Here is a 16,319-nt window from a genome sequence, read left to right as displayed (position 1 = left end):
TACACTGCTATGGTGGAGCCATTGTCTAGCCTCCATCTGCACTGAAGGGGGTGGATTCTGGAATCAACATTTATCCTTCTAAATATCAAATTATTTGAATGACTTCACTGTATGTTGAAGCATTTATTTTCATTTTCAAACAATAGAAAATAATAAGGAATATTGTCTGTACCTCTCACTGAGAGAAATGTACAACTTATCAGTATGTTTTGGGAGTATTTCCTGTTATAGTTAAAGCCCGGGCCAACTTCAACCTTGAAGAAGCTTGACTTTTTTTTTTTTTTTTTTTTTTTCCACCACCTTGTCCCCTTAGGGGCTCCGTAGCTTTGTTCCTTAGCACAGAAATTAATTGTATTTTAAATATATAGAAGGGCCATTCCACCGAATGGGTGACATTTGCTTATTAAAACTCTTCAAAATTAAACTTTGTTTTATATTTTTTTCAACACTGAACCTAATATTACACATATTTAACTATTCAAAATGAGTATTGGTCAATCTCAGGCAACTTTATTAAATTTTTTACAAGGTTTCACGCCTTTCTCAGTCCTGTTACCAAAACTCATGCCATTTAAAAAGCACGTTTAAAAGCATGTCAATTAATTCCTTTGTATTCACCTCAAGAAAGTGTTTATTTTAAAGAAATGGTTGGTTATTTGTTCAAATAATTGATATTTGTGAGGAAAAAAAAATCACTTTATATGAAGGCAAGGTGTATTTTAATAAAAAAATGCAAAACAATTTTTTCATTTAAAAGAAGACAAGCCTCAAGCATATAATTTTTTAAAAATAATTAATTTATTTAATAATTGTATATAAATGCACCATACAAAACATAAAAACAGTGGTTTAAATTTATTTTTTAGAAAAAAAAAAATTAGTAACAGGAGTGAACACTTAGTAACAGGAATGAGTGTCCATATGTGTGTGAGTAAGAGAGTGTGTACATGGCTGTGTGTGCATGTGTGTGAGTGAGATTTCTGTGTTGAAGGGATGTGCTGTGTGAAGAGAGGGTTGCAGGTGTGTATCACTCCTTCCTTTGCAGCATGCCATGGGTGGGTGTTTCTGGCAACTGCATAGTATGGGTTCTCTCCATCTTCTACAAAAGATAAGAAAGACAAAGACAAAAAGATTAAATCATTTTGTGGTGGACTGGCTCCCTGCAAGCATGGCATTTACTCTGTAAAACTAATCCTATAAATCTACAATTTAAGTCATTTCAACTGTAAAATTCATGATACAGGTGAATAGTATTATATCAACTATTATTCACACTATTAAAACAACAAAACAGAGGACTCTACTCATTCCTGTAGACAGGACTGAAAGTAACAGGATTTTTAGAAAGCTTTTAAGCAAAAAAAAATTCAAACACATGACAAATTGCCACATGGAGTACATGCTAATAGCATGACGACACTAAGCAAATTCTAGTGACTTACCTAAAGTTAATATTTTTTTAAAATAAACAAATAACATCTAAGAAATAATTTAGGTAACAGGAGAGTACGATGTGATTGACCTTCTCAGTCATAGTTACAATTTCATCAAATATACAGAAATTAAAATGAGAGGACTTACTTTTGGTCTTCTTATGGCCTGCAAAAGATCCAAATGATGCAACTTCCTGTTGAAAATATGTCATGTGGCATGTTCCAAGTTTTTTAGAGGGGGCAATGCGTGAGGGTAACAGGAGTGAGTGAAAACCTGGGGAAACGACTAAAATGTGTATTTTATATAATATATTATGGATTTCTCATGGTATATGGAGTCATACAACAAAAAAAAATAATAAAAAATCTGAAAAATTTTAATGATTATATTTCTTGATAAAGTTTAGGTTTAGGTAGCGGGGACATGTAACAAATGCAATTTTTTTTAGTGTTCTGAGTAGTTTTTAATGATGTTTTAAATTATATATTTAAATTTGCAGTTAGAGTAATGTTCATGAAATTTTGCTTAATAATAAAATGTATTTTACAGTTAATTTTCATGCATATTTATACATACAATGTCCTGGGGACATACATGTCATCCATTCAGTGGAATGGCTTATAAAGCACCTATTTTAAATACTAACAAAATGTAATAATATTACTGTTGTCTTTTTTTTCTTTGTCTTTTTCATCTCAGCCTCCATTCATTGTAATTGCATGGAAAATAGGGATGAGTATTATGGATGAGAATTATACTCAAGGTAGCGCCATATTAGACAAAAACACCACAAAACAAAGTTGTGAAAATTACCTGATGTAGGAGTCTGACCTTTATACAGCACATGCCAGCCATTGTAAAGACACTGTGTTCGTTTTAAGCCAGGTAAAACTCATTATGACCTGACTAAGGTCTGTTAGAGTAATATAGACAGATTTTTCATTTTTGGTCATGGTCCCTTTAGGGTCTGCCTGTCGTCCTGCAGGGCTTTCAACTTTTACAAAGTATTGCGGAAAGTCATACGGGATTTTCAGATAACTCTTCAGTTGAAGACACTGAAAATTCCTGCACGTTAAGATAATGCAACAAGTTCACAACTTTAAGCACCTTACAAATGTGTCCGCCCATGTGTGTGTGTTTGCACGGAAAGGCGTACCTCCCTGTCTCGTACCTCCCTGTCTCGTACCTCCCGCTAAGACGTATGACAAAGAATTTCATCATCTCACTGTCAGACTTACCGCCACAGGTGGTGTGAACTTCTACAGAGTGGGAATAGGAACACGAGGATTATGGGAAAAACGGAAACCTGGATTTTAATCATAAAACTTAAGCACTATCAAGGCCAGCAATTACTGACAAACAGCGACAGGCACTTCCATAGAGAGACAACGAGTGAAGCGCGCATGCGTTAAATATTCATTTGAACGTGTGCCAAAGAAGCAAGCAAACATATGAACACAAAGTCTGTTCTTTTGCTCTGATCTTAGTTGTTTTGGAGCTAAACTGTGGAGCAACATTGTCTCGGTTGATGTCTTTCAATCTGCATTTATTTTTGTCTCATAGGCCTACATGAATATCAACACAAATAGAAATGCTGGAAGAGTTCAATTAAGTAGTTTCAGTTTTACCAAAACATGCATGAGTCATATTTCACCATATTTCATGTAAAACTGCAGGACTGAGACTCTCCAGGACCAGAGCTGAGCTAAATATGGAGTCTTAAAAGGGACATATTATTTATGCCCTTTTTTACAGTAATATAAGTCTCAGGTGTCCCCAGAATGTGTCTAAAGTTTCAGATCACAATACACCACAGATCATTTATTACCATGTTTTAAAAGCCCATTTTTAAAGGTGCCCTTGATTCAAAAATTTAATTTACCTTGGCATAGTTGAATAACAAGAGTTCAGTACATGGAAAAGACATACAGTGAGTCTCAAACTCCATTGTTTCCTCCTTCTTATATAAATCTCATTTGTTTAAACGACCTCCGAAGAACAGGCGAATCTCAACATAACACTGTCGGGGTGTACGTCCCAATATTTGCATAATGCCAGCCCATGATGTTCCCAACATTATGAAAGGCATTAGACAAGGGCAGCCAGTTAACGTCTGGAGCTGCACACAGTCGAATCATCAGACTAGGTAAGCAAGAACAACAGCGAAAAATGGCAGATGGAGCAATAATAACTGACATAATCCATGATATCATGATATTTTTACTGATATTTGTAAATTGTCTTTCTAAATGTTTCGTTAGCATGTTGCTAATGTACTGTTAAATGTGGTTAAAGTTACCATCGTTTCTTACTGTATTCACGGAGACAAGAGCCGTCGCTATTTTCATTTTTTAAACACTTGCATTCTGTATAATGCATAAACACAACTTCATTCTTTATAAATCTCTCCAACAGTGTAGCATTAGCCGTTAGCCACGGAGGACAGCCTCAAATTCACTCAGAATAAAACTTTAACATCCAAATAAATACTTTACTCACATAATTCGAAGCATGCATACAGCATGCATGACGAACATCTTGTAAAGATCCATTTGAGGGTTATATTAGCTGTGTGAACTTTGTAAATGCGCTGTAATATAGTCGACAGCTCATGTGGCAGGGAGCACGCGATTTAAGGGGGCGGCGCCGAGTGTAAATCAGTGTATTGTTAATGATGCCCCAAAATAGGCAGTTAAAAAAATTAATTAAAAAAAATCTATGGGGTATTTTGAGCTGAAACTTCACAGACACATTCAGGAGACACCTTAGACTTATATTACATCTTGTGAAAGAACGTTCTTGGGCACCTTTAAGTGGAAGGAACGTTCTTTTGTATGTTCTTAATGTATGTTTTAATGCAAATGAGCTGCTGCTACCCACCTTTACAACTCAAATACCAAACACTAACAATCTGTTTGGTTTTGATTATCATCTCTATTGTGGCCACAGTCACATGACATTGCAGTTCTTCATCATCATTAAAGTTATTATTTGCTTGCGATTTAAAGCCATAACTGTTTAAAGTTGAAACATCTGATATATGGTTTGCTGAGCGCACACATCCAAAGCGCGCGCTCAGAAAGCTGGCTGTCAGATGGCACTTTCTTTGTCATAAACTGATTTTTTTCTTATTGTACTTAAACTGTCAAATACACACAAGGTTATGTCAAAAACACACAAAGTTCACAAACACTGTCAGTTATATCTGTGAACATAAACAGCAAGTAACATTAAAGTGACAGCAGCGTAATATACATTACCTATTGCTGCTGTTAATATGAACCAAACAACAAAAGAAAAACTGAAAATCACTCATTGCTTTTGTTTAAATAACTTTAGTAGCTTTAATAAGAATACATTTCTTAACTTGAATTTGGGTGTAAAATGCTCTGGCGAGGAGATAAACATGGCGGACTGTGTACTGCCCATTTGGGGGAGGAGCTAAGCTAATAAGGCAGATTCCCTCACCAGTCATGGGCAGGGCTTCTCTCTACTCTTTCCCCCCTCCCCAGTAAACGTCCAACAGATTGCTCACAGTCTAGATCTGGAAATGTCTAATTATAATGTGAGTGACCTTGAGATAGGAATTTATAGCTATAAAGTCTTCAGTGTTGTAAATATCCCCTGGGCATGCATATAATTTGTGATTAATCAGTCATGTGCGTAAATCATGCACATAATTCTCAGTACACGTGTTTTAAGAGCAGCCATAGAACTGTGGTTCTCTGGTTTATGCTTAGAAAATGAATAGTAAATAGTTAGGCTAATGTAGTTTATTACTTGGCAGCAGAATATTGCCATTATTATGATACGCCTGTTGCAGCCATTTATTAATAGAAATATGATACGAGAGGCTGTATATTACAGCAATTTAACAATAGTCAAGGGGGGTTTAGTCAGCTTCACTTTGTATTACAGAAAACACTTCCTCCCAATATTGCTTTAATAATCATATGTCTCTAGGTTTCTTTAAGCATATGGGGCCACAGAGGAAGATTAAGCCATATATTTGCATTCTTACCTTCATCAGTGTTGTTATTTAGCACATTGAGATGTGTTACCTATGGTGAGGAGGATGATGACAGCTTTCTAACATCTTTTTGTCAAGCTGTGATTCTCACGCCATGTGTTATAAATAAACCTGTTGGGGATTGTCCAGTTAATGCTGTATTACTCTGTATACTCTCTTCAATCACATTTTACTTGTCTAGAGGTCATAATGAAGGATTATGAGCTTAATTTGATCTATTGTATGAACATGAGGTGAGATATTTTACTGAGTAGTACCAACACATTGTTTTCTATGCTTGATCGCTTAGCGGTTAGTAACCAACATTACAACTCAAAGTAGTAACAGACTGCAGTAAAAGCAGCCTCAACATTCTTTGGAAGAACAAGAAAATGGTAAGAAATACAGAAAGCTGGATGACAGACAAATTAAAATGGATGAAGAGATATTACCTTGTAGCTAAATATGTTATTTTAGATTGCAGATTAGCACAAGCATTATGCTAATATAAACAAATTATTGTATCACTGTTGTTTTCCTCAAGTCACTTTGGATAAAAGTGTCTACTAAATTAATAAATGTAAATGTTGTAGATTAGCTTATCTAACAAGTTAAATTAGTTACGTGACCATGTATTTTGGCAGTATACATGTAGCAAGCAATACACTGTACGCCACTCAAAAAACAAAACATCCAAGGTGATAAGAGCTGTCTGCTTCATGTCAAGGTCTTTATCATAGTGTCTGGGTATATTTTGCAATAATAACTTGTCCCTGATTTACGTTGGAAGTGGCTAAATGTGACTATGCTAGTTTCCAATTAGCAGCATTTAAAGGGTTAGTTCACCAAAAATGAAAATTCTGTCATTTATTACTCACCCTCATGCCATTCCACACCCGTAAGACCTTCGTTAATCTTCGGAACACAAATTAAGATATTTTAGTTGAAATCCGATGGCTCCGTGAGGCCTCCATAGGGACAATTCATTTATGATCCGATGCTTCCTGAAGCATTGTTTTGAAATCGGCCATCACTAAATAAATCGTTATTTTGGTTTTTTTGGCGCTCCAAAAATATTCTTGTCGCTTTATAATATTAATATTGAACCACTGTACTCACGTGAACCGATTTAAATATGTTTTTAGTACCTTTATGGATCTTGAGAGAGGAAGTGTCATTGCTCCCTATGGAGGCCTCACGGAGCCATCGGATTTCAACTAAAATATCTTAATTTGTGTTCCGAAGATTAACGAACGACATGAGAGTAAGTAATAAATGACAGAATTTTCATTTTTGGGTGAACTAACCCTTTAAGAGGCTGTTGATGTAGTACAAGTTTATGTTTACAAATCTGCAAAAACTGAAATGCTATAGTCCATTTTGTCTCTGAAGACTAAAGCGCAGAGAGATTAGAGGAGAAAAGGGAAAAACTGAGAAGAAAAATTCTGTCCACAGATCATTTCTCTCAAGCATGATGACTCAAGAGTAAACCATATCTCCCAGAAACCCATCACCTCAGACTTTAGCCCCTTTTTTCCCTTCTCTTCTTGAAGTTTGAGTAGCAATAAGGTACCTGGTGGAGTGTGGTCCAAAACTGCAGGAGTATTTACTTTTTTCCTAGAGGAACTCTTTCCTTCTCTGGGAACTCTTTTCTTTGAGAGGTTTCTGTAGCTCTCGGAGCTGTCTGTCCCTGGGCTCCAATTAGTCGCCTTTAATGGTCAGCAAGGGCACTAGAGAGACCCTCATAAGGTTCTCCTGCCGAGCAGGAGAAATGAAAGCATGAAGTGTGTCTCTCATCTGGGCTGGACTGTCATATGTTTCTTTACCTTATTATATGGTCTCTCACTGTCTTTTCCACTCTCTCTCTCAGTCTTTTGTTCTGTTTAATGAGTTGTTCCTGTTACGCAGTTGGTTTTTAACTCTATAACTTTAGAGTGACTTTAACACTATAAAACATCACAAAATTCATTAGATCCTTTGTTAATATTGTCTGATGTTCATTCTGTAATGATGCCAATTCATTACAGCCTGGAGGATGATGTTAAAGTCGGCATGAAATAGAAATTCAATCTATTTTCTAATTGTGATCTTATTGTGAATGATTCATCTATCTATGTATGCATTTCTTTCTTTTTTTACCTCAATTTTTAATCAAAATGTCATAACTCAATCTTCCAGTGAAATTCCAGTATTCTCTCTGTGTGATGTATGCCAGACTTTTCCAATTATTTAGTCTGCTTAAACCATGCCTCTTTCTTACAATCAAATGAAAGCTCGTATTCAGTTCCTCCTCCATCCAATCAACAACTGATCATAGAACCAAGTCCTGTCCCACTTTTTTTTTTCTTTGTCAATGATACATTTCACTCAGATGTACATCACAATATGTAAAATATGATCTGACGCTACTTCCATTACATTGCAATTTTAAGGACCTGGATTTTACAAAAGGCTAACATGATGAAAAGGGTTATTGGGGAATAAAAAAAGCTTAAACATTTTTATAAGTTAGCATAATTGATTAGCACAACTAGTAAAAATGGCAACATCCACTCAAACTAGAGTAGTGAAATTATATAAAGTTCACACAGTATGTTCACTTAATTGGGAAGTAATATGGTTACTATTAAAGTGTTAATATTTTAGCTAATATATCTAATTTAAAACTGTATAACATACTGTATGATGAGGACATGAATATGTACTGCATAACAAGATTCTAATGATTTCTTGGCTCTTCTGTGCAGTAGACCAGATATGATTTGCAATTGCCCTTAGCACTTGGATTATGTTTTATGGCATGGTTTCAAAATAGACTAGTTACTTTTAAAGTGTGCGAATATGTGTAGGTGGACAGGGTGTCCTTTGTATGGTGACCTGTATTTAAGAGTACTCGAAAACCATAGAGAGAAAACTGCCAGAGATTGTGCAGTTTTTGTTGGCGCTTTGAAAGTGTTCAGATTCGACAATCTAATCAAACTCTTTCCAACAGCGTTTTAAAACAGGTGCTTAAAAGGTGTGCACAGAGCTTTATAATCTTGCTCCACAGGAAATTAGGCCTTTAAAATGCTAATTGGCACTCACCTTCGCTCAACTGGAACTGGAGTGTAAACTATGTCTTATTGTCTATGTAAACTTGGAGCTGCAAACCATTCAATGAAAATATGAATTGTTTCATGCTCCGCTTGCTTCCACGAAGGCGGGTATCCAGGAAACCATTTCTATAAGCCTGACTTCTACAACTTACCAGGAGCTTTCACCTGCAAATTTAAGTGCCAAGCAAACTCTCAGCGGATTATAATGGCATATCTTTGTTTTGCATCCCAGCAGGCACTCTTAAAGATTAGAGGCGATGCTGTCATGCTGTCAGGATAAACGACAAACCAGTCAGAACGCATGTTTTGGGCCACGGGCGGCTCATTAAGGATGCAGCACATGTATTGTGTTAGCATGCGCACATGAACATTGGGAGAATATTGTAATTTAGGTTCGCAAGAACACCTTAAACGGTCAAACAAATTAGTGAAGAGTTGTCATGTGAATGGATAAGAGTAAAGATTTAACAGTTAACTAATTTGGACAAACTTACCAAATGGCTGAAGGGAAGCCAATCAGAATTTAGGTTTAAATGAAGCCCTGACAAGATCCATACATTAAGATTTGAGTGTTCATAAAACAATTTGCACACTAGAACTTTAAAACTCTAATGTGGCAACAACACACTAGAATTTTTGTTTTCAAAAAAACATGTACACACTACTTTTGCTTCTTGTCTTAAAAAGCTGGAATAACAATCTCTAGTGGTGTGCTACTGACATCTAGTGGTGATTACATAAAAATATGAGCTTAGTGTCTTATTACTGAGTCTAGCTAAACCAGGAGTGTCCAATCCTGCTCCTGGAGGGTCATTGTCCTGCAGAGTTCAGCCCCCCATCCCAATTAAACACATCTGGACCAGCTAAATATGGTCTTACTAGACATACTAGAACTTGGCAGGTGTGAGGCCAGTTAGAGCTAAACTACAGGACAGTGGCCTTCCAGAAGCAGGATTGGACACCCCTGGCCTAGTACTAAGCCTAACTAAACCGGTGGTGTCCAATCGTGCTCCTGGAGGACCACTGTCCTACAGACTTTAGCTCCAACCTTAATTAAACACACCTGAACCAGCTAATCAAGGTCTTACTAGGCATACTAGAAGCTTCCAGGCAGTTGTGTTGAGGCAAGCTGGAGCTAAACTCTGCAGGACAGTGGCCCTCCAGGAACAACTGAACTAAACCATAGAATATGACTAAAAATAAAATGATCGTCAAGTAAAATGTTTTCATAACAGAGTGCAAGTAAACCACTGCCTAAACTGGCATACAAAAAAGCAGCAATGAATTAAAGTTATGTTGAACACTTTATTTTTACTGCCTCTAATGATGGAACACACTCTTGTGAGAGACAGGGACACACCTGGGCTGTTCAGTCAGACAGGGCATTAAAGTGAAATAGGATGGCAGCATTCAAGAGGGAACCCTTATACAGTGCTAATTTTGTGAGTTACATGCTAACACTACCTGCAGCTACTAGAGAAAAGACTTTTAGAGTACATTTACACAAAAATGGAAAAGTTTTTCCTTTACATTTTCCGTATACAGGGGTCCTGGAAAATGACTAAAAACGCTGTATTCTGCATGCCAGGCCAGTAATTGGCTATGTCACTTTGTAAAGAAACACTACATGCCTATAGACTGAAAAAACATAATATGCATGAGCATGATGTCACCATTTTCACAAATTTGTGTTTTTGTAGTTTACACAGAGACGATAACGGTATCCTTTTCAAAAACTCGCACTTTGAAACCTGATTTCAAATGTTTGCGTTCAGGCCCCCAAAATGCATCATGTAAACATGTAAAATGTTTTACATTTTTACTTGAAAATGGTGTTGTGTATATGTCCCCTTAGTTAAATGGTTTGAATATCACTTACATGGTTACTGTGGTGTTGTTGGTGTAGATGTAAAAACTTCTGGAAAAGTAGGAATTTTTTTTACTTTCAGAACACTAATGTTCATTACACCTACAAGCAAGCAAACGATTGCAGCTACAGTAACATAAAACTTAATTTGAGTGCAAAGCTCTCCAATAACTTTCTTCAGTCCTTCTCATTGCTAGCATGTCAGACAGGTGTTCTGAATTACATTCTGTCAGAATTGAAACACTGCCCCCTATGTGCAGTTAAATCCCAACTGTGTCTCCCCTTTTGGACCTGAAGTGACCCACTGCCCATGTGATACAAATTTTACAGGCAACGACAACAGTCTCTGTCTGTAAACCTTTCTGAGCTAAATTTAGCGCTGGGTCAAACAACAAGGTTGCTTAGCTATTGCATACATATTACATAGCATGCAAAGCCATTTGTAAGCCATAGAGAACATGAAATATTAAGCAAACAATATCAGGAGCAAGTGATGAATGGACTGGAATGAAGGGACAAAAACAGAGGTGGGTCTTCTCTGGGAAAGGAGAGCATTACTGTCCTGGCTTTCTGTTAACCTGCACAAGGTCACCCAGAGGACCCAGTACCCAAATATTACAGCCCAAAGGTGTAACAAACACTCAAATCCCTGTATGTGTGTTAGTGCGTGCATTTATTTATATATCTTCAAACGTCCTCCTTCTTTGGGCCATGACAGGTGCCTCCCAGCTCCACCTGTCCATCCTTTTCCACAGCCACATGGTGGCGGACAAATCCAGAAAGGAATCAGTCATTCAAGAAATGGCATGCTGAAGTGCCACGGGGCCACGGAAGATCTCTGGACACCGGATCAGACGCAGCTGCCCCCCGGCTGCTATTTTCACTCAGCTTAAAGTACCATGGGCAGCCAGCATCTACACCATGGACTACCCACAACAACCAGTCTGTCTCTGCACGCCATGAAGTCCACCACAGGCGAGCAAGGGCTAGTTCATGCACATCCTGCACACGATACCCAGAGCTTGCCCTCCGATCCTGATGAGCTCGACAGTGGCAGTGACAGTTCGGAGAAATCCACTGGAGCAGGGAGCCCCGCACGGGGCCATAGGGAGGCGGGGAGACACCGAGGGGGCTGTAGACTCTCAGGGGTGAGTAAACAACGGCAGGCAGCTAACGCTCGGGAGCGAGACCGCACGCACAGCGTCAACACCGCCTTCACGGCTCTACGCACCCTCATCCCCACGGAGCCGGCCGACAGGAAGTTGTCGAAAATCGAGACTCTGCGATTGGCATCGAGCTACATTTCACACCTGGCCAATGTGCTTCTGCTAGGGGAGGACTGCAGGGACGGGCAACCGTGTCTGAAATATCAAAACATCTTACAAAGCAACACCAACCTCAAAACCCCACCAGTAAGACCCATCTGCACTTTCTGCCTGAGTAACCAAAGGAAAATGGTGAGTCCTTGAAGATGGCGAAACTATTAACTTCTACCTGTTGTGTTTATGAAGGTTGAACTTGCCTGAAAATGTCCAGAAATTGTGATGTATTTGGTAATATATTTGCATGTCAAACTATATTGGACTACTTTCCACCAGTAGTCCAATATTCTTGAATTGTTCTCTTAGCTGTTTAAGTTCATGCCTGCATATTGTAAACTGATAAGATAAAAATTATGCAGGTGTAAATTCTAACACCTTTCAATTATCATCTACTTCTGCAGCTTAGAGACGGGGAAAAGCACACAACTGCATGACAGCAGAAGTTCTCTGACTGACTACTGCTGCGTACAAGCCCTCAACTTCTGAATGTTTACATGTAAAGAGACATCGCCTTGCACAGAGACAAGACATTCTGCTGTATATGTTTTTTTTTTTTAAAGCTCTGAGGACATACAAAATGAGTGACAAGAAGAGAGATCTGCACTTTTTCTGCGTTTCCTATAAACGTGTTGCCTCCGCATGTGTGGCCACCTTATCGACTGTGTTTTCGTTAATGTAACCGGAGAATATGTGTAAAGTTGCACCTGGTGGGTGGCTATTTCAGTATCAGATATAGTAAGCTACACCATCCCTTGCCTTAAAAAACAGTCTTGTGTCTGCCTCCTGCACGTCACATGATGGTAATTGAAACCTTGCGGCTTGCAGTGGTCGCTGTCAGTACAACAGCAGGCAAAAACTCATCCCCTCCCTCTTGTCTCCACGTCTAAGCTGGGACCCCAATCCCAACATGGCTCTCAAGAGACTGTACACAAGATTCTAACCTCAGCACAAGAAATTGGGTTGGGCAAAGCATCCTAAATATTTATTATTCAAGTGGCACATTACTGAATGCTAAAGGTGGAAGTATTTCATAATGAGAGCATAATCTTTCGTATCTCCGGAACAAGGTACATGATCCCTAACACGAGACTTGGGTCATGACCCTGACCCCAAATGTTATATAGCCTCATCTCAAATGCTACCCTTAGTCCTTGCTGTTTTTCTTCATGTCACTCTTTGGTGACGTAAGCCGCATTTCCACCACAGTAACTTTCCCCAGGAACTAGGAACTCTGGGGTGGTACTCAGTGTTTTTCGACCACAGGAACAAGGGTCTAAATGAAGTTCTGGGTAAAAAATCAGGGGTGGGACTTGGGCGCTGAACATGCTGATTGGTTGAGTTCACACAGCATTTTATTTCAACCATCTTTTTTCTAAAGTATGTTGCGGTGCGTGCAGTAAGAGTTGTTTTCTATTCGAATCAACAATGGAGTTTAAAAAATACGACCGATGGACTGACGATGAGGTTCAGGCTTTATTAAGCTTATATGCGGAGGAGGAAATCCAGCGGGAACTGGAAAGTTGTGCGCAGTCCTACATCACCGTACTATCTTAACGGTACTTTAGACCGCTATAGAAACGCAGCTAGCAATAGGTCTGGGGGGAAAAAGTTTCTGGGACAAATTGTTCTGGGTAATTGTGGTGGAAACACAGCTGTAATGAAAACAATTTCACACTGCGACCACAAAAGAGATGCTTGTGCTTCTGAATCATAAAACACCAAATTCTTGTGGATTTCATTGAAATTGCATGAGGGAAGGCCATGTGACCACAAGTCCAAATCACAAATTTCAACATCTTGGGCACGCTACAAGACAGAAGATTGTTGAATTTGCATGCATTTCAAATCTTTAAAGGGTTAGTTCACCCAAAAATGAAACTTCTGTCATTTATTACTTACCCTCATGCCGTTCCACACCCATAAGACCTTCGTTAATCTTTGGAACACAAATTAAGATATTTTAGTTGAAATTCGATGGCTCCGTGAGGCCTCCATAGGGAGCAATGACACTTCCTCTCTCAAGATCCATAAAGGTACTAAAGACATATTTAAATCGGTTCATGTGAGTACAGTGGTTCAATATTAATATTATAAAGCAACGAGAATATTTTTGGTGCGCCAAAAAACCAAAATAACGACTTATTTACTGATGGCCAATTTCAAAACACTGCTTCAGGAAGATTCGGAGCACAAATGAATCAGTGTATGGAATCTGCTGTTCGGAGCGCCAAAGTCACGTGATTTCAGCCCTTGGCAGTTTGACACACGATCTGAATCATGATTTGATACACTGATTCGTTGTCAACAAAAATATCTTAATTTGTGTTCCGAAGATTAACGAAGGTTTTACGGGTGTGGAACGGCATGAGGGTAAGTAATAAATGACAGAATTTTCATTTTTGGGTGAACTAACTTTTAAGACTGTTGTTCTTGTTGATGTTATAGTGTGCACTTGGGGCCTCATTTATAACGTGTGCATACACAGATTTGAACGTGGAGTGCACAGTCTAAAATCCACACCAATGTTCATATATATATATATATATATATATATATATATATATATATATATATATATAAACAGTCTTTGACGTGGAAAAGTGCTTAGTGCCATGCCAGGTTCTAAGCAGATGTACACACTTTCGGAGTCGGAGTACTGCAGGTATCTGGAAATCTAAGCAATTCTTGCCGCTCACTGTTCCTATGTAAAGGATTTGGACATTGACTAGCATTTACAAGGTCCAGTCAGCCACGCACAATTTCAAGATTTTTTTTAATTGAAATTTCACATCTGGAAGAGAGGCGCACACTTTTTTTGTATGTGTGTGTACGTCAATTCTCTGAATCACACGTACACACCTTGGACAAATGATCATAAGATCACATGTAGGATGGTTTCTACACAATGTTTTATAAATGAGGCCCTTGGTGCGTCAGTTACACAATCTTTCTCCACAACTGTATCTCCTGCCAATATCTGAGAGAATTAATTTGCACAACTTAAGCAGCAGCAGTTGTATTTCAGAAAGTGTCCCACAAGTTGGCACATGCTTTAATCTGACAATGGTTTGGGGGAAAGGTTAACAATTTTCTGGCTTGTAGCATGCGCTTGGCTCCAGTACACCACTGAATCCTCACATGTGCTGAAACTTTTGTTGTATTGTTTACATTAACAGAAAAGGAATCACAAATTTGAGCCTGACATTTACTGTGATTGCTTTTTTTTTCTTTTTCTCCAGATTCTATACCTGCAATTTGAACACATTTAAAGGCAGTTTTACTTCTGTAAAAGCATCAAGATGTAGAGCATAGCCATTTCTATCCTAAACGTTTACCTGCGTGTCTTGCACAAGTCAGAACTTCAGCTTGTTGTTTTGAGTCTCTGGAGACTGTGCATAATGACTTTCTTACTACAAAATTTGTTTTTCTCTTTTACAAAAGATGTGCACAACAAAAAAATAAGTGCAATGAAAGTACCACATATTGTACTGGAAATACTGTGACAAGGCTTTTGTCAGTTCTTTGTAGTAGTATCCCCCCCAAAAAAAAAATTAAAGGTAAAAATGCAGTATACCAATATGGCCTACCTCTAAAACACTTTAAACACTAGCCTGTCATATTCTAATACTTGAATTGTCTTCTTCTAAAAGTGGTCCTTTGCACATGCCAAACATCAAACAAGCTGCTATTTAATGATCAAATATTTTTGTACAAGAAAAACCGTCTGTACTTGTGACTTTTTCAAACCATTAAATTATTTTTGAAAAACATGCTCTGAATGTAGTTCATCCTGGGTTCAGCAGTGCCCCCTGGTGGAAGACATTGCACATTCAAAAACCAGTATGTTAAAGGGTTAGATCACCCCCCAAAACATTGTCATTAGCCACCCTCATGTCGTTACACACAACAACTCTTCCAGACAGCAATATAATCACCACTTTCGAGCTCCAGAAAGGCACTAAAGAGATTGTTTAAAAAAAAAAAAAAGTTGACATGACTGCAGTGGTTCAACCTTACATTTTAGGAAGCCACAAGAATACTTTGCGAAAAAACAAAAATAACGACTATTCAACAATATCTTCTCATCTGTCGTTATGCGTTTTTTTTTTTTTTTTTTATAAATGTTCAGCAATTCCATTTTCTACATCAGAACAGACTCCTTATTGGCCAGTTCCTGTGTCGTGCTGTTCACACAGACACAGCCTCTGCCAATACTGAGCTGGCATTCAGACGCAGAAGGGGAAGCTCTGCAATGCGTTCACTGAGCAAACTAACAAACTGACGGAAGAGGAAAAATTGTTGAATAAAGTAGTCAATGACTAACGTATTTTTGTTTTGCCGCAAAGTATTCTCGTTGCTTAAAATTAAGGTCAAACCACTGCAGTCATGTCGACTTCTTTTAATAACGTCTTTAGTACCTTTCTGGACCTTGAAAGTTGATTATATTGCCATCTATGGAGGAGTCATATTCCTCTCGGATTTCATCAAAAATATCTTAATTTGTGTTCTGAAGATGAACAAAGGTCTTACGGGTTTGGAACAACAAGAGGGCGAGTAATTAATAACAGAATGTTCATTTTTGGTTGAATAAC

General features: G+C 38.1%; 1 protein-coding gene across 1 annotated transcript; it reads left to right on the top strand.

The window, feature by feature from the left end:
* The first annotated feature begins 11,065 nt into the window (after positions 1–11,065).
* Positions 11,066–12,382, top strand: si:ch211-246m6.4 (transcription factor 15). Its single transcript, XM_048163774.1, has 2 exons — positions 11,066–11,862; positions 12,129–12,382. The coding sequence occupies exons 1-2, from the start codon at positions 11,305–11,307 to the stop codon at positions 12,159–12,161; spliced, it is 591 nt and encodes a 196-aa protein (XP_048019731.1). The 5' UTR covers positions 11,066–11,304; the 3' UTR covers positions 12,162–12,382.
* The last annotated feature ends 3,937 nt before the right edge of the window (positions 12,383–16,319 follow it).

The sequence above is a fragment of the Megalobrama amblycephala genome, linkage group LG2 (genome assembly GCF_018812025.1).
Source record: "Megalobrama amblycephala isolate DHTTF-2021 linkage group LG2, ASM1881202v1, whole genome shotgun sequence".
NCBI classification, from domain to species: Eukaryota; Metazoa; Chordata; class Actinopteri; order Cypriniformes; family Xenocyprididae; genus Megalobrama; species Megalobrama amblycephala.
This window is presented reverse-complemented; position numbering and strand designations above follow the sequence as displayed.

Excerpts from the sequence above, each read along its gene's own strand:
- si:ch211-246m6.4 (XM_048163774.1), top strand. The coding sequence starts at position 11,305 with ATGGGCAGCCAGCATCTACACCATGGACTACCCACAACAACCAGTCTG. Across the intron at positions 11,863-12,128 it reads TGAGTAACCAAAGGAAAATG|CTTAGAGACGGGGAAAAGCA; the intron begins GTGAGTCCTTGA and ends CTACTTCTGCAG.